This window comes from Psammomys obesus, unplaced genomic scaffold, assembly GCF_907164565.1.
Source record: "Psammomys obesus unplaced genomic scaffold, mPsaObe1.curated_primary_1811, whole genome shotgun sequence".
Classification (NCBI taxonomy): domain Eukaryota; kingdom Metazoa; phylum Chordata; class Mammalia; order Rodentia; family Muridae; genus Psammomys; species Psammomys obesus.
The window spans coordinates 1,663,467-1,686,921 of NW_026596088.1; the positions used below are offsets into that span (position 1 = coordinate 1,663,467).

The following is a 23,455-nucleotide window of genomic DNA, read 5'->3' on the forward strand; positions in this document are numbered from 1 at the left end:
CCTCTGAACCTTGTAAATCTCCCTCCCAACCTCACGGGGCTTGCAGGGACAAGGCGACTGACTGAGCTGAGCTGCTTATTTATTGAAAATAAATGACAGAAAAGTCTGGCCTTGCCTCCATCTATCTTTGGGACCTATTTCGGGCACCTATGGACAAATATTTTAGTGTCATACAGTCCAGAAAGCAGCTCTGTGTCCCAGGGCCTATGTGTGAGGAGCCCGCTGAATCCAACAGCTTCTAGCCATAAGCTGGATATGCCACAGAGCAGGACTGGTCATTAGCCTGAGGTGGCAGGGTGGGAGGGCTGCATCCATGAGGCAGCGTGGCAGCCTGAAAGCTACAGGGCTCAGCCTGCACTTTGGTTCCGGAAGAAGGCTGGGACCCTCGTCCAGGGATCATCCCTGGAGCAGGCCCAGCCACCCTAGGTGGAAGTTTGGCCCTAAGGACACCACCATCCAGGTTTGGAGTGGGTGGGCACCATTCTGAGACCTGCAGTCCATGCCTCACAGTTCTGGTACAGAAAGGGGCAGCTTTCCCACTGGGAAAGCTTGCCTAGCCTCTCAAGAGTCCTTAATGTCCCTGATGTCCCTGAGGGGTGCCTCGTCCAGGATGCTATGCACTTGCTCCAGGGTCTCTGCTTGGCGAATCCGCTCCAGGCGTACCTGTGTGGTTGGGTAGGAGATATGGAAAACCCTGGCGAGGAAACAGCCCCTGCCTGACCAACCAGCCCCGTGGGGGTCAGCTCCACAGAGGCAGTCTGTGTTCGGATGGGGTCAAGGGAAGGAATGGGTCCCAGGAGGAGTTGGGCCTGGGAAAGTCTGGGTGTGGCTGGCCATTGGTGGGGCTGACAGCATGAAGCTGTCATGCAGGAGAGGTGTGCAAGAGATCTTCCATGTTTTTGAGGAATAGCTCATGGGTGGGGGTGGGGGGGAGACATGCCAGGCACAGACAAAGGAGCTCTCCTAATTAGGGACTGTCCCTGTGAGGCCCGGGACAAGTCACCCAGAGCCGTTCGAGCTTGGTACGAAAGGCCGGGTCATACCTGCAGGGCCTGGGACAGTCGTACGAAATCCCTCTGCACCTGCTCACTGGTCTCCAGCTCAGCCTGCAGCCGAAGTGCCTTGGCCCTCTGTTCAGAGAGGAGGTCTGTGAGCTGGGCCTGTGGGGATAAGATGTGGAGCTGGGGCCTGACTCACTTAGGCTAGATGAGAGGGTGGGTGGCCACAGCCATGGGATGACCCACACTGGTGGCCCTTCAATACCACCGGACTCTGGCCTCCTCTGGCTGGAGCCAGGTGGCCGCTGTAGGGCTCCCTGCCACCTGGTCCTGAGGGAGACAGGCAGGGAGTGAGGGGGGCCGTCACCGCACGGCTGTATTACCCAAGCCAAGCCACTGGGTGCCACTCACCTTGCGTTGCTCTTGCTGGACCCGCTCTGTCTCTATTCTCAGGCTGCACAGGGATGCTGGGAAGTCAAGGTGCAAGGGGACTGGAAGTCAGGTCCACACGGTCCCAGCCCCGCTGCTGTAGCCCTCCACAAGGTGCTGACCCCTACTCACCCTCTAGAATATCTGCGGGAGTAAGACAGAGAGGTCACAGCTGGGTCTCCCCTGTGCCTCCTCCTGGTGCCCACACCCAACACAGGGGGCCCTGTGGGGCCTCGCTCTTCTTCCCTTACCTGTCTCTTCTCGCTGTACCCTCAGCTGTCCCTCCAGGCTGGCCTTGGCGGCTGTCTCCTCCTCTAGTGCCTCCCGCAGTTTCACAATTTCAATGCGCAGGCGCTCAGCCTCATGCTCCTGGGCCTGTTGCCTGGCCCTCGCCTGTTGCCGGGTGTGCCGTATCAGCTGATGCAGCTCCTGTAAGAGACACGGGGGGGCCTGCCAGGCACAGGGCAGAAGAGGAGGGCAGGGGCCACTGGCCAGGTGGACAGTGAGAAAAGTGGAAAGGGAGGGAGGATAGAGTTAAAACAGAAAAGCCAAATGCCACAGAGAGCTAAGCAAGCGGCAGAGTGATATGGGGATGAAGGAATGGGAGACTATGACTATATGGAGGACTTACTTTCAAGAATAAGTGCAGAAAGTTCCAGAACCCTTGTAAGTTTCCAAACAACTCAAGTTAAACTCTCCATTATGTACATAATGAGAACTACAATTAAAAAGGAGCAGGGAAGGCTAGGGATGTGGCTCAGTTGACAGAGTGCTTGCCTAGCATGAATAAGGGCCCAAGTTTGATCTCTAGCACTGTGAAAACTGAGGACAGGGCCAGGCGGTGCTGGTGGACACTTCTAATCCTAGCTCTTGGGACGCAGCGGCAGGCGGTTCTCTGATATCAAGGCCATTCTGGTCTACAGAGTACACATCAAGACAGGCAGGGCTACACAGAGAAACTCTGTCTTGAAAAAACAAAAAACAAAACAATCCACACCAAAGCAACGAGCAAACTGAGGCGAGATGGAAGCAGGTCAATCAGAAGACATCTTTGACTATCCAAGGAATCCCAAGCAAGCTTGGACTATAGGAGACCATCTCAAAGAAACCAAACCAACCAAACAAACAAATAAGAATTTAGGAAAGTGAGAAATGGAAGATGACAGGGTCACACCGTACGGAAGTGGATGTCAGCGGTAACCTTCAGGGCAGAGAGAGGAGCTAGGTGACCTGCTAGAACAAATTATTTATAGATTAAGACCATCAAGGAGGGCAGGTTCAAAAAGACTCTCAGGCATGCAGTCTTAAGGACCCAATATCGCTTAAAAACAGCAAACAGCACGCTGGTGTGGTGAGCGGGACCTACCTTTGGTCCCCACACTCAGGAGGCCAGCCTGTCTCAAAAAAAATCAAGGGCTCAAAGTATTGTTCAGTGGCCCAGTGCTTGTTTAGTATGGATGGCAGTTAAACCCAGCGAGGGAGGCAAGGGCTGCGGCAAAAATGTCAAGCATAGTCACCGTTCCCTTCACGTGTGGCCAGCGCTTTTCAATTCTTCCTCTTTGTGCCAACCCTTGGAAGTGTATGGTTCCATTTATCAGATGAAGGAAATAAGTCTTAGCCACAGCTGATACACGAGAGCCAGGGTCTGCCCTCAGGTCTCCTTGGAGAGGAGACAGCTACAGACAAGCCTTGTTGACACTAGGCTTCTGGTGCCATTTACCTGTGTGGAGTTTGGCAGTGCCTCGTCCTCGTCCTCCCGCTGCTCTGGGCCGTGGAGAGCAGAGGATGGCAGCTGCTCAGCCCGGAGCCCTTGATTTTCTTCATTTAGTCTTTTGACCTCATGGTGCAGGCACTTGTGAGAAGTGGCTAGTTCTGCCTGGGGACAAACCAAAGCACAAGGCAGTTAGAAGGACGAATGTCTCTAGTTCCTGAGGCTAAGCCCAGAGTCCCACGGCTAGACGGACACTAGAAAGCCCTGGATGTCCTCCTGACCTGCTGAGAAGAGGACCTTCTCCCCAACCCCCCAACTCCAGACGGGTTTCTCTGTGTAGCCCTGGCTGTTCTGGAACTCACTCTGTGGACCAGTTTGGCCTCGGAATCACAGAGCCCCACCTGCCTCTGCCTCCTGAGTGCTGGGTTTACAGGCGTGCGCCACTGCACCCAGCTGGAATATTTTTTAAAAAGATTTATTTCATGTTCATGAGTGTTTGCCTACATCTATGTATGTACATCCATGTACCACATGTGTGCCTGGTTCCCGTGGAAGCCAGAACTCTTGGAACTGCAGTTACAGATGGTTCTGAGCTGCCACAGGGTCACTGAGAACTGAACCCGGGTCCTGTGAAAAGAGCAGCCAGTGCTTTTAGCCACTGAGCCGTCTCTCCAGCTGTACCCCCACCCCCGCTTTGAGTCAAAGTGGCCAAGGTTGACCTGAACTGGTGAGCCTTTTCTCCCCTCCGAGTGCTGGGACAGGTGTGTGCTACATCTGGCTGCGACCCATCTTTTGTTTTGTTTTGTTTCTTTAAGCCCAGGCTGGCCTTAAACTTCCTGGTAGTCAAGGATGACTTTAAACAACAGCAGCAACTACTACTTCTCCTCCTCCTCCTCCTCCTCTTTTTCTTCTTCCTCTTCTTCTCTTCCTCTTCTTCCTCCTCTTCCTTTTTAAGTTTATGAGCATGGGACCAGGCAGAGGCAGGAAAATCTCTGTGAGTTTGAGGCCAGCCTGGTCTATAAAGTGAGTCCAGGACAGCCAGGGCGCTATCATACAGAGAAACCGTCTCGAGAAACCAAAAATAAATAAATACTTACATAAATAAAATTTGTGAGTATGAATATGGACGTCTGCCTGCTTGTGGTATGTATACCACGTGTGCCCTGGTGCCTGAGGAGGCCACAAGAGCGCACTGGATGTCCTTTACAGATAGATGTGAGCCATCACGAAGGCACTGGGAACTAGACCTGGGTCTTCTGGAAGACTGAAAATGTTCTTAACCACTGAGCGCTTTCTCCAGGCCCTTCTGCCTCTCCCTCCTGACTGCCGGGATTACATGCACGTGCCACTGTTCCTGGCCAATTGACATGGTGCTGGCGATTAAGCCCAGGGCTCTATGCATGCCAGGCAAGCACAGCTCTGCAATGTGTTTTTAAAATTTATTTTTATTACGTTATGTGTGTATATATGTGGGGGGGCCCATGCAATATTGGGTGTGTGTGTGTGTGTGTTTTGTGTAGTATGTCTGTACTATGTCTGTACATCTGGCTATAGTCCAGGTTAACCCCAAACTCATGATTCTCTCATCTCAAGCTCCCGTGTGCTGGGCTCACGCCTGACTTAGAATGTGCACACATAAGCATGTGTGGAGGTCAGAGTTCAACTTGATAAGTCAGTTCTCTCATTCCACAGGTCCTGGAGATCGAAATCGGGCCAGCAGGCTTTGTGGCAAGTGCTTTTACCCACTTGAGCCAGCCTGCTAGCCCCTGAAACACGCTTTTTAAGTGCTAAAGTAACTGCCAATTTTAAAACTGGCAGGCAATATACACACTTCCAAATCTCTGGCTTCTCTTTAAAATCAGACTATCTGACCCCCGGGGACCTCACACACCTCTGGGTGGAGCTGATCAGTGTTGATTTGCTTTCAGTTCTTCTGATTCTACAGCCTAGGCCTACCCTTGTCCCCCCACGTCAGCTCCCAAGTTGGTAAGGAGTCCACTCCAAGGTTGTGGGGTTAGTTCAAGATTACAGAGCTCTAACCACAGTCAGGCCACCCTGAAAATCTTTACTCAGCTACTGAGGGCAGCTGGATGGTGGGGGCTCTCCGGGACCCCAACCAGTCCTGCCCCTTCCTCTTACCCCAGGCCCAGCACTCACCATCTGCAGCTGCACACGCTCTTGGGCCTGGCTCACGGTTCCTTGCAGCGTTCGAAGCAGCTGCTCTGAGTTCTGGACCTGGGCCAGGAGCACCTGCATCTGAGGAGGACAGAGGGTGAAGCCGCTGCCGGGCAGCGGGTGGCCAGCGGACTGGGGGGTGGGGAGGAGGAAGCGATGAGGCTGAACTCACCTGCTTGGCGCAGTCCTCGTTGCTCCGTCGAAGCCCCTCCTGCAGCTCGTCCCGCTCCCGGCTGACACTCTCCAGGTCCTTCTGCAGCTGCCGCCCCTGCCGGACCCAGGCCTCAGGATTACCTTTCAGCCCTGCTGGCAGGGGACATGCCTACTCTTCCCTTCCCCGGCCACCCCTCGGTAGGTCCTGGGGCTCCTCCAAAGCAGAGAGGGCATCTCTGCTGCCATCTTCTGGGCTAGTTGCAATTTTTTTTTCTCTCCCACCTCCTCCCTGCCCCCAGTGCCGGGGACTGAATTCAGGGTCTTAGATAGGCCTGAGCCCTAGCAGAGCCACTCCCTTTTCAGTTTTGTTCTGGACCTTTTCCACCATAACATTATCTTATGCAGCATCTCTGTGCATGCTATGCCCAACTTCCTTTGCGGGGAGGGCAACTTTCTCTCCCACTGGCCTCCCACCATAGCTGTAGCGCAGTCCCATTCATATCCAAGGAGGCAGGAATGTGCACAGGCCCCGGCCCAGTCCACTCACCTCTACCTGCAGCTGCTCCCATTGGCTATCGGGAACAAGCTGGTACCCAGGAGGGGGTAGGTAGATGCCCTCAGGGACCAGAGTGCCAGTAGACACCAGAGAAGCTGTCTCTTCCTGCTCAGGGCTGAGGCCCTGGGGGCCTCGTAGGGACGCGCTGCTGGCCCCCCCACCGAGGGAGAAGGAAGAGATGGAGGCACTGTCATCACAGTTGTGGGCAAAGGCCTCGGCGGCTGGGCCTGCGTCTCCGCTTGGCTCCTCCAAGGGTTCCAGCGGGGGTGAGGGGTTCCTTGACAGTGGAAGCAGCTCCGAGGAGCCATGCAGGGAGGCAGGCTGCCTTGGTCGTCTCTAGGGAAAGTTGCAGGTAAGAGGCCGGGGGGGGGGGGGGGGGCAGTGTCCTGGGAACCCCTCTCTCCCTCTCTCCCTTCTTCCCTCCCTCAGCACCCCTGGCCACCCCTTACCTGGATCTCTTGGATCAGCTCTTCCGCCCTCAGGAGCTTCACCTTAAGCTCTGCAATCTCCTGCTCCATGGGTAACACAATCTCACGCAGCTTCTCTGAGTCCTCGTGAGCCTGGTGGGATGGGGTTCTTTTTTTTTTTTTCTTCCTTTTTCCTTTGTTTTTCAAGACAGGGTTTCTCTGTGTAGCCCTGTCTGTCCTGGACTCACTTTGTAGACCAGGCTGGCCTCAAACTCACAGAGATCCACCTGCCTATGTCTCCCTGAGTACTGGGGTTACAGGCGTGCAATATTGTGCCCATCTGCTAAACCTCATCTTAACTGACATGCCTTCCTGTTCTCCCGTCCCAAGCGTAAAGCCGACCATTTCTTGACTGTCTCCTTTCAAGCCTGGGATCCTCGTGGGGTCAGTAAAAAAGTCCTGTCCTGTTGCCACGTGCTCCAGGCAACAAGTGCTAGTCATGCTCCATCTGTTACCACCTTTCTCAACTCACTCCATTACAACCTCTTACATCCCCCAAAGTCTCCTCAGACAAACGGTGTCAACTCAACTCACACTCTACCCACATGCAAAATACACAGCACAGCTAAACCTGAAGCTCCTCTGCTGTCCCGGATGCTGCCACTGAGCTACATACACCCCGTCCTCTGCCCCGAGGAGGCGTGGATGCAGATGGCAACTTTTAGTGGAAGCTGCCAGTCAAAGCCTTTCTTTCCTGGGCCCTGGTTTTGCTGTCTGGATTTTTGAAGTAGGGTCTCACATCCCAAGCTTGCCTTGAACTTGGGTTTCTGATCCTCCTCCCTCCACAATGCTAGCAGTACCCATGCCCAGTTTTATGTAGTGCTGGGAATAAACCCAGGGCTTCATACATGCTAAGCAAGCATTCTGGCAACTGAACTAAAGCGCTCGACCTGGGCTCCTGTTTGATATTTGTTTTCATAAGCAGCAGTTTTACTCTCGCTCTTGTTTCCTCGGGTTCTAACTGAATAGCTACCTCACAGAGCTTCTGTGAAGATCAGATAAGGCAAGAACATATACTGATCATAAGACAGAGCATACAGGCTGGAGAGATGGCTCAGAGGTTAAGAACACTGGCTGTTCTTTCTAAAGGTCCTGACTTCAATTCCCAGCAACCACATGGTGGCTCCCAACCATCTACTGTGAGATCTGGTGTGCAGGCAGGATATTGTATAAATAATAAATAAATCTTTTTTTTTTTTTAAAAAAAAAAAAAAAGACAGAGCATGTGGAAATATACACGCCCAAGAATTTAATTATTTTTATTTTCTTTGAGATGGAGGTGTTACTATGTCCCCTTAGGCTAGCCTCAAACTCAGCTCTTTTCCCAGCTTCTCCAGTGCAGGATTATAGGTATGTGTCATCATGTGCGGGTATTAAAAAATAATTTTAAAAATATAGTTAGAGTGCTTGCCTAGCACACATGAAAAAAAAATACTTTCATGCGTGTACACACACACAAACACACACTCTTCCAGGTTTCTAGCTGACTACGGATGTGCCCTCCTATAAATCCCAGCACTCAGAAGCTGAAGCAGGCAGCCTTCAGCAAGTTCAAGGCCAGCCTGGGTTACATAGCAAGATCTTGTCTCAATGGGGATGGGGAGGAAAGGGGCAGAGAGACAGACACAAACACTCAGGGTCTTACTATGTTATCCAGACTGTCTTGAAGCCCTGGGCTCAAGCTATCCTCCTGCCTCAGCCTCCCAAATAGCTGGGACTACCAACTCACCCCCATACCCAGTTTCTTATTGTTACTGATGATGGTAAAGGAGGCATTATACCATAGGGACTGAGAACAAGAGCAGTTCACACTGCTGAGCATTCAGCACTATGCCTAGCACAAAAAGGGTTATTAATTCCCTTCCTCTGCACAACTGACCTTGTTTCTAGAAGTAAGTAAGCTTAGTCACCTCGAGCAAGGATGTTCAATGGCAGGTGATGGGACAGCAATAACCACTATGATTCCAAACCCCAGGGGGAGGGAAGGCCACCCCAACCTTTTCCATTTGCTTCTCCAATGAGTCCAAGGGGTGGGCCCGGGCCAGCAGCTGCTTGAGGTGGCCCAGTTCTCGTGCCTTCTCCTCAGAGTCCTGCTGCTGCTGCTGCCGCTCCTGTTTCAGGGCCGCGATCTGGGTCTCGTAGCTGCTGATGGAGTCTGTGGGCAGGAAGGGTGGGTGCTTGGTGCCTGCCCTCTCCAAGGTGATAAACTGCAGCAGTTACCGTGGTGAGCCGGGCAGAAATGGCGCCTGGCAGGACCTCAGCACCTCTGTGCGTTAGTGTTCTCGGCGGCAGAAGGGAGTATGTGACTATGGGTGTCTCAGGATGAAGATGACAGACGGGAGGGGTCAAACATCTGGCACACAGCAAGGACCAACTGGACAATGTGTTGGTCAGATATATTCCAACCGAGGAACTGGCTCCCAGGTAATTTTTACTAAAACCATGAACGTATAAATCCTTGTTTTGTTTTTTAATTTGTTTATGTGTTTTCCTCTGTGTGGCCTTGGCTGTCCTGAAACTTGCTCTGTAGACCAGGCTGGCCCAGAACTGAGAGAACCGAAGCCTCTGCATCCTGAATGCTGGGATTAAAGGTGTGAGCCACCACTGTCCTTGTTATCAGTTAAAAACAGAGGAAGCAATATAGCACAGGGGCCAAGAGTAAAACCAGAATCCATCGCCATCCCAGCATAGCGAACACAAAAGAGACTAAGATCCCCTAAAACCCGAGCTGAAAAGCCACTTAATAGGAGATTGTTCTGGTATGTGCAGAAAAGAAAATTGAGAGCATTCCTTTTAGATCATTCATAACATGTACATTCGCTCCAATGTGAGTCCTCTGCGTTGCTAGGAGGTAACTGGACAAAGAAATTGATCATTATGGTGATTAGCCTCAGCATGCCAGAAGCTAAGGACAGACTGAATATCCTGAGACACAGCCTGAGGCCAAAGGGAACGGGAGAGCTGACTAAACAATGCTTTGTAAGATAGCCAAGTTGAGCAGACCGGTCACTGACAATTTCCAAATGGCCAACAGCTGGTTGATGGGTGGTATCTAGGATCCCCAAATGCCCACCTCCCTTCCTCAAACACAGTGTGATATTCTATTTGATTTTGTGGCTAAAACAGGACCTGGATCCTAAGCCGTGTCAGATAACAGTTCAAGGCCCTGCTTCCACAGCCTGTGACAGAGACCGCAGGCACTGATTACAGTATGAGCTGGATTTTGTTTGTTTTTAAGTGAGACAGGGTTTCGATGTATAGGCCTTGCTGTCCTGATACTTGCTCTGTAGACCAGGCTGCCTCTGCTCCCCTAACGCTGCCATTACAGGTGTCTTGCTAACGCTGTGATTAAAGGTGTGTGCCACTGTCCTGTCCTGTCGTCCTTCCCCACCCCCCACAGGATGGAATTCTAATGGCAGTAGTCACTTTAAAAAAATTATTTATTTTTATTTTATGTGCACTGATGTTTTGTCTACATGTATGTCTGTCAGAGAGTGCTTGATCTTGGAGTTACAGACAGTTGTGAGCTGCTATGTGGGTGCTGGAAACTGAACCCAGGTCCTCTGTAAGAGCAGCCAGTGCTCTTGACCACTGAGCCATCTCTCTAGTCACTTTCTATGTGACTTCAGGGGGAAACTGTACAACTGAAGAATCAATTATGGTAGCAGCGAGCCGGGCATGGTGGCATACACCTTTAATTCCAGCACTCAGGAGGCAGAGGCAGAAGGATCTCTGTGAGTCAGCTTCAGCATATCCAGGGCTATGTAGAAAGACCCTGCCTCAGAACAAAACAAAACAAATTATGGGAGGCTGTAATTTCAGTGCTTGAGAGGCTGAGGTGGGAGGATTACAAGACTGAGGCTAGCCGAAGCTACACGGTGCGACCTGGTGTCAAATAAACCAAACCAAACTCAGCTAAAAATGTCACAAATGTAGGGTTGGGAGATGGCTCAGATGGCAAAGTGCTTACCTTGTAAGCATGAGGTCCTGAGTTCAAATCCCAGGTATCCACGTTAAAAAAAAAAAAAAAAAAAAAAAAGCTCAGTGGCTGCTTTTCTGGAGAATTTGGGTTCAATTCCCGGCACATACATTGCTACTCACAAACATCTGTAACTCAGTTCCAAAAGATCCAATACCCTTTTGTGGCCTCTGCAGGCACTACACACAAGTGGTCCAGGCATACATGCACAGACACACATTCAGGTAAGACAGCCATACACGTAAAGTACAAATATGAGTTAAAAAACATGCACAACAGCATGTGCCTGTGATCCCAGGAGTGAGGAGGCAGAGACAGGCTTGCTGGACAGTCAGCCTAGTTGAACGGTGAGCTACTGATTGAGAAAGAGAGCCTGCCTCAAAAATAAGTAAGTAAACAAAAAAAACTAAGTAGAGAGCAACTGAGGAAGGCACATGACACTGGCCTCCAGCTTTCATGTGGAAGTGCACAGGAAAGCACACATATATAGGCATGAGTGAGGATATGTCGCGCGCGCGTGCGACACACAGACACACAGACACACACACACACACACACACACACACACGCACGCTAGTACAAACACATACAAAAAAAAAAAACCCTGGAAAAAATCTGATCTGCAGAACTGCCCAGTTACTAGCAAAACCAATGCTGCTCCTATTAATGTGTCTGGCCTGCTCACTACTTGATGACGGTGCTAAATATTAACTCTGGGCCCTGCAGATACAGCAGTTGATCAGACAGGCCCACCACCGGCATGCACAGCTCGGGGAACATCTAGCCGAGACAACAGTAAGAATGTGGGCTGCGAAGGCCTACTCCTCAACTATGGATCCCAGAGGAGGAATGGTGGTGCTCCGTGGGCCTGGCCAGGACGGGGCGCTGGGAGATAAAGAGGGGACGACACGGTTAGCAGGGGCTGCTGTGTCTGGGCACGTGGGCACATCAGAAAAGCCCAATTATAAAGATGCACAAAGGATGCAGGGAAGGCTGGGAAAGGCGACAATGCGTGGCTCCTAAGGCTCTGAAGGCCACGCCGAGAGGTCTGGAAGCTAAGCAACAGCAGACTGGTGACAGGTGGAAGTGATGCTAAGTGGACATTCACATTTTGTTTGTATTTTCTCCTTTACTTACTCATTTTTTTTTAAACAGGTCTGGAACTTGAGAGCCTCTGCCCCCTGAATGCTGGGGTCATAGGTTGTACACTACCATGCCTGGCCAATAGATGTTTATCTTTTTGAGACAAAAGTCTGACTGTGTAGCCCTGGCTGGCCTGAAGTTCACTATATAGATGAGGCTGGCCCGGAACTCAAGAGATATCTCCCTGCCTCTACCTCCCAAGTACTGGGACTAAAGGAATGCACTGCCATGCCCACTTCATTTATTTATTTTGAATCTTATTTCTTCGTGTATGTGATCTCATGCCAAGTCATGCATGTGGAGGCTAGAGGGTAACTTTCAGGGCTTGGTTCTCTGGTTTCTGCTGTGGCCATCAGTGTATCTCACTGGCCCCAGCGCATTAGCTTTATCTTTTTGTTTGTTTGTTTTGGTTTTTTGAGACGGAGTTTCTCTAGCTTTGGCTGTCCTGAACTCACGGTGATCTGCCTGCCTCAGCCTCCCTGAGTGCTGGGGTTATAGGCGTGAGCCACCTGTGCTCAGTGTGTTACCTTAACATGTACTAGTATTAGATACAGAAGTTGCCAGACTGCCTGGGTTCAAATCTGCTGCTACGCGGGCCAACCTGTCTGTGTTTCTGTGCTTTTTCTGTACACAGGCAGATAACAACTCCTACCCGAAAGAGTTTGATAAGAAGATTAAAAGGATGGTAGCTCCTACCCATAACCCTACTACCTGGGAGGCTGACGCAGGGGAGTTACCTTGAGTTCGAGACCATCTGGACTATAAAATGAATTCCAGGTTAGCTTCAGTTATAGTGCAAGAGCCTTCCAGCAAAAACAAAAACCAGAGCAGGGCTGGGGACGCAGCTCAGCTGGTAGAGTGCTTCCCTGGCATACACAAAGCGCTGGGTTAGACTCCCAGGGTAGCATAGAGCCATGAGTGCTCGTGCATGCCTTAATGCTTGAGGTGGAAGATCACTAGTTTAAGGCCATCAAGATGGTTAGGTGGTTAAAGGGGCTTGTCGTGAAAGCCTGATGACCCCGGTTCAATCTCCGGAACCCATATACAGGTGGAAAGAAAGAACTGAATCCATAAAGCTATCCTCTGGCCCAACATGTGTACCATGGCATGTAAGACATGATCCCCGTCTGTCTCTCTCTCTCTCTCTCTCTCTCTCTCTCTCTCACACACACACACACCCCTAACTAAAAAGAAGTAGCAGTAGTAGTTGAAGTTGTTTACACACAGAGTATGGGGCCAGGCCAGGCCTTGTTTCAAAAGAAAGAAAAAAAGCTTACTTTTTAGAAAACATAGCTCCCTGTCTGGCATACCCTAAGTGTTAAAGAGCAGCCATTGTTCTAACTTACAATAGACGGTTTTCTTTTGCGCGTGCACGCTTCCATGTGCCAGAGGTCAATATCAGGTTTCCTTATTTGCACTCTACCTTATTTTTGAGGTGGGGTATCTCATTGACTTTGGAGCTCTCTATTTTGGCTAGACTGGCTGGCCAGCAAGCTGCTGGTGACATGTCAATCTCCAACCTCTAGAGCTGGGATTACAGAATAAGCTCCATGCCTGGTAGGGCGAGAAGAGCATTTTAGGCAGTTTATGGAAGCCAAGGTCAAGAGCAAACCATAGAAGGAGATCTGAGAGGGGAGGGGCAGTAGTCCAATAGAGCTGGTCATAGTAATAACTAATGCCAGGACACAGTAAGGGCAGGTCTGCTATCCTTAGACACTCTGACCTCTGCCCAGAGGAGAAGGGCAGGAAAAAGGAAAAGGCGGAGGACCTAGGCCCAAGAAGGCTGGTGTCTACCAATCCACAGGGGCCATGAGACAGAGCAGGAGAAGGAAGGAAACCACAGAACCAAGGTCTGAGAGAACAGGCTGAGTTTAGAGTCCTAAATCAAGTCCAGACGAAAATAAGTCTGGTTCAGGGAAATGAGAAGTTTCTGGCTCATATTCAGGGCTGATCTGACACCAGCAAAGACGAGAAATGACAACTGTGAGGGAATGGGTAAAGACGAGTGCTACACTTGGCTGTGACTGACAAAAGTTGCTGACAACACTTGTGTTTCTCTGCAAAACAGAAAGAGGGACTCTAGTTCCGGGACACAGACTTCTCTCTGTCGAAGCTCACTTGAAGCCTTTCTCCTCCTGCATTCCCTGCTGGAGGGATGGAGGCTGACGATGTGGAAGGTGGGTGTGTAGGGGCGGGTTCCTCACCTTTCAGGATGGCCTGCAGGGAGGCCACCTCCTCTTGGCACTGTCTCTGCACTGCAGCCACAGCCTCCGCCTTGGTGCTCTCGCTCACCTCCGCTACAGCCTTCATGGTTTCCATTTCTGCCAGTGCCCCGGCCAGTTCAGCACGAAGCCGGCAGAGCTCACTGGACTCCGATGCATCATTTTGCTCCTCCTGGGGCTGAGGATCCAGCGCTGCGGAGGGAAAGGGACCAACCTTTCTTCCCATGGTTCACCTAACACCTCAGGCTACCCAGCACTCCTATAACCCAGCCCCAGACTCCATCGGCACTGGCTTCATCCCACACCTGGCCCTGCCCCTTCTCGTCTCACCAAGCGTCCTTGGCACGACTGTCCAATCCCTCCCAGTGGCCCCGCCCCTTCTTTCGCCCCGCCCCTTACCTTACCAACCCTCGGGCCACGCCCACCGCAGCGGGCGCTGTGCCCCGCCCCCTTCCCGAGCCTCCGCGCTGGCGCGCTGCCCGGCATTCGGCTCCGCCCCCCAGCCCCCCGCTCCCCACGTGCACGGCGACGCCCTCACGCACCGACCACTGGCCGCCGGTGCCGCCAGTCCTCACCTAGGGGTGCCGGCGCCGCCGCTGCCATCGTCTCAGCCCAAACGGCGGATTCCCGCACTCGCTGGTGATGGCACTCTCGCTTCCGGGTCCGCTCGGCTGTTTCCGGATCCGCTCGGCTGTTTCCGGATCGGGTCTGCAGGGGCCGCAGGAATTGGGGGGTTGTTGTGATCGAGAGACGCCGAAGGCTTTGGAGCGGACGCGGACTCTGCGTCCCGCCCTTTCTCTCTCCCGAGCTCCCGGGCTCCCTGGAAGCGCCGAGGGCTCCGGCTCTGCCGCCGTCTTCCCCGGTGCCAGCAAGTCTTCCACCTCCTGGAACGCCGAGCCTCGGCCCTGGAGGACGCAGCGCGCGGCCTCCTCCCTTCCCTCCGCCCGGCCGCCCTTCCGCCGGAGCCCGGCTCGCCTTACAGAGAAGCGAGCCCTCCCAGCACCTCCGCCCCGCGGGCCAGGGCTGGGTCGGCGTTCTGAAGCCGGGCGTAGTCAGTGGCAGAGGTGCGAAAGCTGCGTGTCTCCACACCCCACACCCCCCATCTTAGGGCTACCTGCAAATCCCTTTCTCCGCTCCCAGCGCCGGAAATCTTTCAGCCCGGGTCTGGGTCAATCTCTCATTATGTATGACCTCTCGCTTTGGAGGGTCACGGCATTTCAAGTACAGAGCCTGGCTTCTCCTGCCTCCAAACCGGTTTTCCATAAAGGGCGCTTTAACCTGGGAGTCCTTGATTCTGTGTGGCCTCCTTGGAAGTCCTGTGAGCTAACGCCAATGTAGTTATATCAGGATGCGTTCCTCATTTCTCTAGCGCTACACCCAGTCGTAGGACCCATCACTTCCTGAGGTAGCAAGATAACTCTCCCTCATTTTCCCCTGTGTGTCTACTGGTGGGCTTCACCCAGACACAGTCTATAGTCAATTGAAAGTCTTTATTTCAGCTGGTTGGAACTTCACCCAGGTAATCAGGACCCAAGTAGCTCCCAGCATTTAGAGCAAGGGTCTTTTAAAGGTAAAAACCACATCCTGTCGAAGCCGGCAAGGCAAAGAGCGAGAGAGGGACAGGCAGTTGATGCCTCCACCCGCCTTTCCAGTGACTGGAATAAAAACAGTCTGATGAAAGAAATGGGTCTGGGTCCTTATCAGGAAGCCATGATTATCCAGCCAAGATGAAAACAGCAGAGAAGGGATTTGGCTTAGTAGCTTACGTTGCAGACTCCTCTGATGAAGAGGAAGAACATGGAGGCCATAAAAATGCAAGTAGCTTTCCACAGGGCTGGAGTTTGGGCTATCAATACCCTTCATCACAGCCAAGAGCTAAACAGCAGATGCCTTTCTGGATGGCCCCATGGGAGATAGTGGACAGAGCTTTGACCCTCGGTGACTCTTAGCAATAATGCATGGACTTGATTAAACAAGACTCTGGGACCTGTTCTGGGGGCCATCTTGGACCTTTGAAGACGTTAGGGATGTGGTGTCCCTGTCATAAAGGGATGCCATTCTTTTTAAAACCCTATTTCTGCAGTGGCATAACATCCATTACTCACTTAGAATCACAATTACCTGTCAAAGCTTTTTAACAGTTGATGAAATGTGCTTGTCCGGCGAAACAGGACAGAGTCATTGCCGCATAAGTTTGACTTGGTCTAGCTTTTTCCAAATGAACAGCCTCAACTCTGTTGGAAAGAAAGTTTTATTTGTATTTTATTACTATTGGGTCAATTTTGATAACTGGTTACAAACAAAGCCTTACTACTTATTAGTAGGAAATGGTTTTAAGATCCTTTCTTCCAGTACTTACATTTAAGTCTAAGAGAGTTCCTCATCCCTCTTTCCATTTGGATTCTTTCTGTTTGGAAAATTCTGTTTTACTAATTTAAATGGTCAAATACAACTGGATCCTAAATAGGAAAAAAACAAACAAACAGAAAAAAAAACCCACATCCTGTTGTCCTGATTTGCAGCTGCAGGGCAGGGGGTAGGTTTTGCACGAACAATTGGTTTAACAGAAGCTGAGATAAGCAGTTAGCTAGAGGGGTTTGAACAAGTGGGCAGTTCAACTGAAGCTAAGTTAGCTGAGGCATCTCGATCTCAGGTTCCTAGAATAGTGTTGGGTAATTTTCCACAGGTCTTCCATCAAGGAGATCAATTTCTAGTTAAACCTGAAATGGCCTTAGCAAGCATACGTGATAGAGGAACCCCTGTTCAGGCTTGCCCTGTCACATTAGCCCCTTTAAATGTAGTTGAAGTGATCTTCCCAAGGCATGAATCAAGTCTCATCACTTCCTGGCTTAAAGTGGGCTAATTTGAAAATGTGCGAAAGACAGACCATTGTTCATCTACGTAAGTGATCTTCCCAACCCTCAGATCAAGTCTCATCCTGGCTCAGAGCAATCTCCTTTGAAAGTGTGCAAAGGACAGACTGTTCACCGAAAATATTGGTGGTAAATATTCTCACGAAAAGGGACTTATTTTTTTTATCATTAGCTATTACAGAAACGCAAATTAAGCCTCAGAGAGACATCACCACACACCTCTCAGGAGGAAGGAGGGACACCAAATGCTGCTGAAGATGCAGAGTCCAGGTGGTGGGAGTGTGAAATGGTTCAGCCTTTCCAGGGGAAAGGGCATGGCAGTTTCTAAGAAAGCCAAACAGGAGATTGGGGAGGTGGGCCAGTGAGTAAGAGCACATGCTGTGAAAGCAAGAGGACCTGAGATCACAGCCTCAGCGCCCACATAAAAGCCAGATACGGCAGATGTCCCTCTAGTCTAAATACTGGGAGACAGAGGCAGGAAGATTTCTCTTGAGTTCCAGGATAGCCTGGTCTCTATTAAGAGTGTTCCAGACCAGGCAGAGCTACATAGTGAGTCACTTTCTCAAAAAACAAACAAAACCATTCATTTTTTAAAAAAGCAAATATGTCAGCAAATTCGGTGGTATGGGAAAGCAGAGGCAGGAGAATCGGAAGTTCTGGTACAGCCTGGGTTCCAAAACAAGACCCTGCCTCAAAAATAGCTCCCTTCTCAAACCCCAAAGCTTAGGAGCTCATGCCTGTAATCCCAGCAGTGGAAGATGATGGCAGGAGGATCAAGATTCTAAGGTTCATCAAGAACCTTAGAAGTTTGAGGGCCAGCCTGAGTTAGACTGGTAAGACTAGTAAGACTCTGTCCTAAAGCCCAACCGAGCCAAAACAAACAAAATCAGAGAAAAACCAACCAAACAAAAACCAGTGCAAGATCTGTTGGCTTATTCCTACAATCTAAGCACTTGGTAGACATGTAAGAGGATCGATGTGTTCAAGTTCAATTTGGAGCTGGTGGCTTATAACCATCCGTAATAAGATCTGGTGCCCTCTTCTGGCGTGCAGGCACACATGCAGGCAGAATACTGTATAAATAATAAATCTTAAAAAAAAAAAAAAAAAAAAGGAAAAAGAGACAGAAAAAAGAATTTTAGGCATTAAAGACATCATAGTATACCGGGCCCCAGGCTGTAAAACTCAGCATGCTTAACAGCCCCACCTGCTAAAAATGAAAATAAGGCCTAATCCATCAAGGTCCATGGCTCTGGGAAAGTCTCTAAAGATTCTAACCCTTGGTTTGGGGCCATTTTTTTTCTTGTTAACTGAGGTATGTCAACCCAGAACACAGTTTTTGTGCTTAAAAGCTCACCCTGAGAAAGGCTTAGTGTGTATGTGTGTGTTATGCATGTATTTGTGTATGGCCCTTTTCATGTGTAGGTACTGCTAGATCTAAGGTGCCTATTTAATACATCAAAGTGGACCTGGCCATCAGGTTCTCCCAACGTCCCTTAGTCTCTACCTGTTCCAGGGTACGGCTGGCATAGCACACTTCCTAACCTGAACAATCCACCAGCATCTCTTCCTGTATAATCCAGCCATTTTGGCTATAGTGGCTATTTTGCCCTCTCAGATGCTTCCCCCCTCTCCCTCCCCTCTCCTCACATGGCTTGGATCAGGGTCATGTCCGCTCTAGAGTCTCACAAGTGCCTCTGCCTCTGGCTATGCTCTCCCTCAAATCTGCAATAAACGTTCTCCATCATACCTAGGTCGTGTCATTCCATTTTATTTCTTTTTTTTTTTTTCATTCATCTGGTGCTGAAACCCGGGAATGATATAAATGACTTTATTTCCAAGGGGCTCAGCTGCTCTGAACCAGGCTGCTGGTCTGACTCTTCTAAGGTCCGTATGGAACATTTGTTTCTGCTGGCTTTTGCCACCCACCATTTTTGGCCTCATTCCAAATTCTAGAGCCCACCTCTCCTTCTCTCTCAATCTCTCTGGCTTCTAGGGCTTCTATGCTCACGTGGCTCTCTCTCTCTACTGGATAAGTGTCTCCTCGAGCTGCCTGCTTTTTCTACTATTTGCTACAAAAGCCACAACGGGTGTGAGGAAGCTCTCTTTGCCCCCACTGGGCTCCAACAACAAGGACACGGACCATCTTTCCTCTCTGATTTGCAATGTTTCTCGTTGACAAGTTTCCATTCTGCTTGGGGGTTCCCCTAAGTAAACTGTTGTCACTTTATGCACCTCAGCTTACCTAGCTTTCTTTCATCTCCCCCTTGAAACTTCGGTCCTGCCTGATGTCCCACTAAACAATCTCAGCTCCTGCCTGCAGCTTCTGTTCTGGGGCTCCCTCCTAAAGTTTTCTCTACCCCCTGGGGCTGCCTGGTCTGTCTTTTCCTTATGCTCTCCTAGGCCTCTCCTCCCACAGCTTCTGGGCTGTCTCTTCCTTTCTCTCTCTTCTTCCCAGATTACAAACAGCTTGGCCTCAAAACAGATCAATGGCCAACTCAATTTCAAATTCTCTCATGAGGTAACCATTTCTGCTCTGGTAAAAACAAATGATCCCCAAACATTTTTTTTATCCAAACTTGGTTTGCTCTACACTTCCAAAAGTCTCTTGTCTCTAAGGTTTTTCTACTGCCCACTTTTTTTTTTTTTTAAGATTTATTATGTATACAGTAATCTGCCTGCATGTACAGCTGCAGGCCAGAAGAGGGCACCAGATCTCATTATAGATTGAGCCACCATGTGGTCACCAGGAATTAAACTCAGGACCTCTGGAAGAGCAGCCAGTGCTCTTAACCTCTGAGCCATCTCTCCAGCCCCCTACTTCCCACTCTTAAAAATCTTTCAAGATTTTTAATTTTAAAATTTCTCTGTGCTCTGTTTTCAAAAAACTCTCTTAAAACTATGCTGTAAACTGGGTGTGGTGGCACAGCCTGTAATCCCAGCACTTGGGAAGACAGAGGCACAACATGGATCTCTGTGAGTTTGAGGCCAACCTGGTCTACAAAGCCAGTCCAGAACAGGCAAGGCTACACAGAGAAATCCTATCTCAAACAATCCCACCAAAAAAAAAAAAAAAAAAAAAAAAAGACTGCTGTAAACTCTGTCTCAGGATTTGTATGTTTAAAAAAAAATCTATAAAATTTGTAACAAATTTTGGCTTAAAACTTAACAAAAGAGTTATAGTTAAAAACTTATATATAAGTAATCTTAATTTGCTACAACTTACTACATATATGATTCAACTCTTGGTTACAATATGTTGTATATATAATTTTGATTTAAAAAATAGATCTACTAGCCAGGTATGGTGGTGCATGCCTGTAATCCCAGCACTCAGTGAGGCAGAGGCAGGCAGATCTCTATGAGTTCGAGGCCAGCCTGGTCTACAAAGCGAGTCCAGGACAGCCAAGGCGATAGAGAAACCCTGTCTTGAAGAACCAAAAAAAGAAAAAAAAAAAATAGGTCCACTAAAATAATAGATATTCTACAACTACAGGCAGCCATTTTTACTAAGATTAAGGGGTGCATGCCATGTGACTTCACCATCATCTTGATTAAGAGGACCACATGATATAAACCAACTAAGGCAGCACCTATAAAATTTCTCAGTCCTGCTGAGCTCTCCTCCTGTCATCATGTCTCTTTTTTTTAGATTAAGAAAGCAACAATAGATCTCCAAAATATCTTGGGTTAGGATGGATTTTTATGTGATGATAAATTCCTAAGGTTATAAAGATATACTCAGATTAACAAAAATTAACTTAGAGCTATATATCTAACTACTTATGTCTTTGCCAACTATGTCCAACGCCAGACTTCTGGAAAATCTAAATAAGGAACGACATGTGTTTGTTTGATAAATAAGGTCTACTCAGGTTCACAGTAGTATTTGTCTAGCCTCTTTGTCTTTGCTAACTTTGTTAAGCTTCAGCTATTTAGATAAACTGAGTCATAGAAGAACCTGTGGTAGTCTGTAATGCTACACCATAAAAGGATGTTACCAGTCTTTCTATGGACTGTATTTATGGTTTGAAGTTTACTGCATTAGAGTTTATCTTCAATTAAATTTTTCTTCTTTTTTTTAACATTTATTTATTTATTATGTATACAGTGTTCTACCTGCATGTGTGCCTGCACCCCAGAAGAGGGCACCAGATCTCACGATAGATGATTGTAAGCTACCATGTGGTTGCTGGGGTGAACTCATGACCTCTGGAAGAGCAGCCAGTGCTCTTAACTGCTGAGCCATCTCTCCAGCCCCTCAATTAAAATTTCAACTCAAAATTTTAAGGCTCAAACTTAATAGGGATAGAGCTGTAAAATTCTAATCTTATGATAGCTACCGCCTGTAAACTGTTCTATAATTCGTTTAGTGACAGGCTTTGTTTAGCCTCCTGTGTATGTTTAAGGCAAGGAACGAAGAACAAAGTTTGTGTGGATCAGGTGTACTTAATGGTCCTCAAACTCTTCAGAGATCTGCTGAATGTGGTATTTAATATGTTTAATAAAAAGGCTTTCCATGATAACCAGAAATGCCAGCTCCTGGTGGGAACCTAAAAGTCCTTAAAGAAGACAGATGGAGCATGACCACTTCACCTGAAGCATGGTGACACTAACCATTGGGCAAAACCGCCACCAGGGCTCTCTACACAAATTGTGGACACTTTCGGGTCGAATGCCCTCCTTTGCCTGGTCAAAGTAAGGTCAGTCCCACATGTTCCGCCTCTACAGGAAAATCAGAGTTTCTGGGCCTGGCAGCCCACTGTACTATATGTGGCAGCTGAAAACCAAATGCTGTCCTGTATGGCAGCCAAAGACCAGCCACTGCCCCCAGGCGTAAGTCCGTCATTTTAAATGATGCATGGGCCGTTCGAATTGTGTCTCCCGCTGTAATCTATCCTTCTCAGATCTCTGATGATATCCACTGTAGGTTTGTTTGTTTGTTTTTCCATTCACGTTTCTCTGTGTAGCTTTGCCTGTCTTTGACTCACTTTGTAGGCCAGGCTAGCCTAGGACCTACAGAGATTTGTCTGCCTCTATGTCAGGATTAAAGGCATATGCCACCGTGCCGAGCAATCCACTGTAGTTTTAACAGCATACCAGCCCCTCCCCACCGTTACAGCTGACTTCTCTTCCTAGGTAAAAATTAGGCGTCAGGCCTCACTTTCCTAGAGTTACTAGGTCTGCAGCTGAGAAAGATAGTTTATCTTGCCCACACTCTGAAATCCTTTTTGCGTCCCCAAAACTTTTGCTATGACTCAAAGGCATGAGTCTCCTGCTCTTTCTACAATGTGGATTTCAATATAAAAATTACAAACAGTGGTAATACTAACATATTTAAAACTGTTATCTCTTTTTGTAAACTTAAAAAGTTATTATTTTTTAAAAATATCTCATTTACTTATTATGTACAGTGTTCTGCCCGCATGTATGGCTGCGTGCCAGAAGAGGGCACCAGATCTCACTATAGATGGTTGTGAGCGACCGTGTGGTTGCTGGGAATTGAACTCAGGACCTCTGGAAGAGCAGACGGTGCTCTTAACCTCTGAGCCATCTCTCCAGCCCCTTAAAAAAATTACTGGGTACAAATGGATTCTAGATAAGCACTGTCAATCAATAGCCTGTTTCCTCACCTGCCTATTCGACCTGTTCTTGAGGGTGGGATCTCTCCCTGGTATTGGGACCCCCCTCTCCCAAAGACCAGGACCCTGGGCCTGGAAGTTTCTAATGCACACCTAAGATAATTCTCCCTTAAACTCTGTAACTTCGCTTTCTGTCTTTCATCTATCTGTCCCAGCAATTTCAAATCACCTGCAGACTGCTTCAGCAACCCGCCAGCCGCAGGAGCTCCCTCAGATTCCGAAGGCCAGATAGCTCCAAAGCAGTGAGCTCCGGCTCGTCCAGCAGCAGAGACTGTCAGTGAGGCCTGGTCTGCCCCAGACGGTGTCACGTAACCCGGACGGCAAGTGAAACACACCGAACTCCTCGCTCTCTCCCAGCGTTGGCCAGCATTTCAGCTTTCTTGGTTCCCAACGACACTTCAAAGTCAGCAGGAAGTAGTCACAGAAGAGATTTTATACCCTTTATCATTTATTATCAACAGACGTGCTGGGATGTTAGGTCTCAAGCCTAAGACAGAAGGCTGAGGTGTGTATTTAACATCTCAAAGCGGACCTGGTGGCCAGGTTCTCCCAGCATCCCCCAGTTCCTGCCAATTACAGGCTGTGGCTGGCATACTCCGCCCCATCCTCTCAATACTCCAGCCCCAGGGCTGGACTGACCTTCTCCCAGCTGCTCTTCCTTACTCTTCGCTCCTTTTCATCTTTTACCCTTTTGGCCTCTTGGTCTCCTGGCTCTTCCCTCCCTCTTCTCACATGGCCCAGCTCAGGGTCATGTTCACTCTGGACTTTCCCAGATGTCAGAATCATCCCCCCCACACACACACTTGTCCACCTTACTCACTGAGTCAGGGTCTTTCAATCAAACCCAGAGCTCACCAGTTAGGCTAGTCTCGTTGGTCAGCCTATTCTGAGAAGGCTGGGGTTACAGGCAGGCTAGCTGGCATTTCTAAAGGCTGTAGAGACTAAACTCTGGCCTTCACACTTGTGCAGTGAGCCCCTTACCCACTAAGCCGTCTCCTCAGATCATGCCTGGCATTTTTACACAAGATCCTGAGGACTGAATTCAGGTCTCCAGGCTTTGAGGCAAGACGTCTGTCCACCTCGAGGAAAGATTTCCTTTATTCTTCC

The 23,455-nt window shown here is 49.3% G+C and overlaps 1 protein-coding gene across 4 annotated transcripts; it reads right to left on the reverse strand.

Annotated features, from left to right (window-relative positions):
* Positions 1-62: 62 nt before the first annotated feature.
* On the reverse strand, positions 63-14,495 carry Rabep2 (rabaptin, RAB GTPase binding effector protein 2). 4 transcript variants are annotated; one of them, XM_055627479.1, is made up of 13 exons: positions 14,409-14,495; positions 13,816-14,025; positions 8,487-8,644; positions 6,472-6,582; positions 6,014-6,358; positions 5,486-5,581; positions 5,296-5,394; positions 3,148-3,303; positions 1,679-1,856; positions 1,560-1,571; positions 1,410-1,465; positions 1,044-1,160; positions 63-663 (listed from the first exon to the last, which is right to left on the reverse strand). In XM_055627479.1, exons 1-13 carry the CDS (start codon positions 14,434-14,436, stop codon positions 562-564), a joined length of 1,668 nt encoding a protein of 555 aa, XP_055483454.1. In that variant the 5' UTR covers positions 14,437-14,495; the 3' UTR covers positions 63-561. The 4 variants fall into 4 exon arrangements, with proteins under 4 accessions (XP_055483454.1, XP_055483457.1, XP_055483453.1 ...); XM_055627482.1 differs by lacking the exon at positions 14,409-14,495 and adding an exon at positions 14,376-14,401; XM_055627478.1 differs by lacking the exon at positions 14,409-14,495 and having other exon boundaries at positions 13,816-14,158.
* Positions 14,496-23,455: the final 8,960 nt, after the last annotated feature.

Excerpts from the sequence above, each read along its gene's own strand:
- Rabep2 (XM_055627478.1), bottom strand. The coding sequence starts at position 14,059 with ATGGGAAGAAAGGTTGGTCCCTTTCCCTCCGCAGCGCTGGATCCTCAG. Across the intron at positions 8,645-13,815 it reads CCTGCAGGCCATCCTGAAAG|ACTCCATCAGCAGCTACGAG; the intron begins GTGAGGAACCCG and ends TCCTGCCCACAG. Across the intron at positions 1,161-1,409 it reads TCCAGCAAGAGCAACGCAAG|GCCCAGCTCACAGACCTCCT; the intron begins GTGAGTGGCACC and ends TTATCCCCACAG.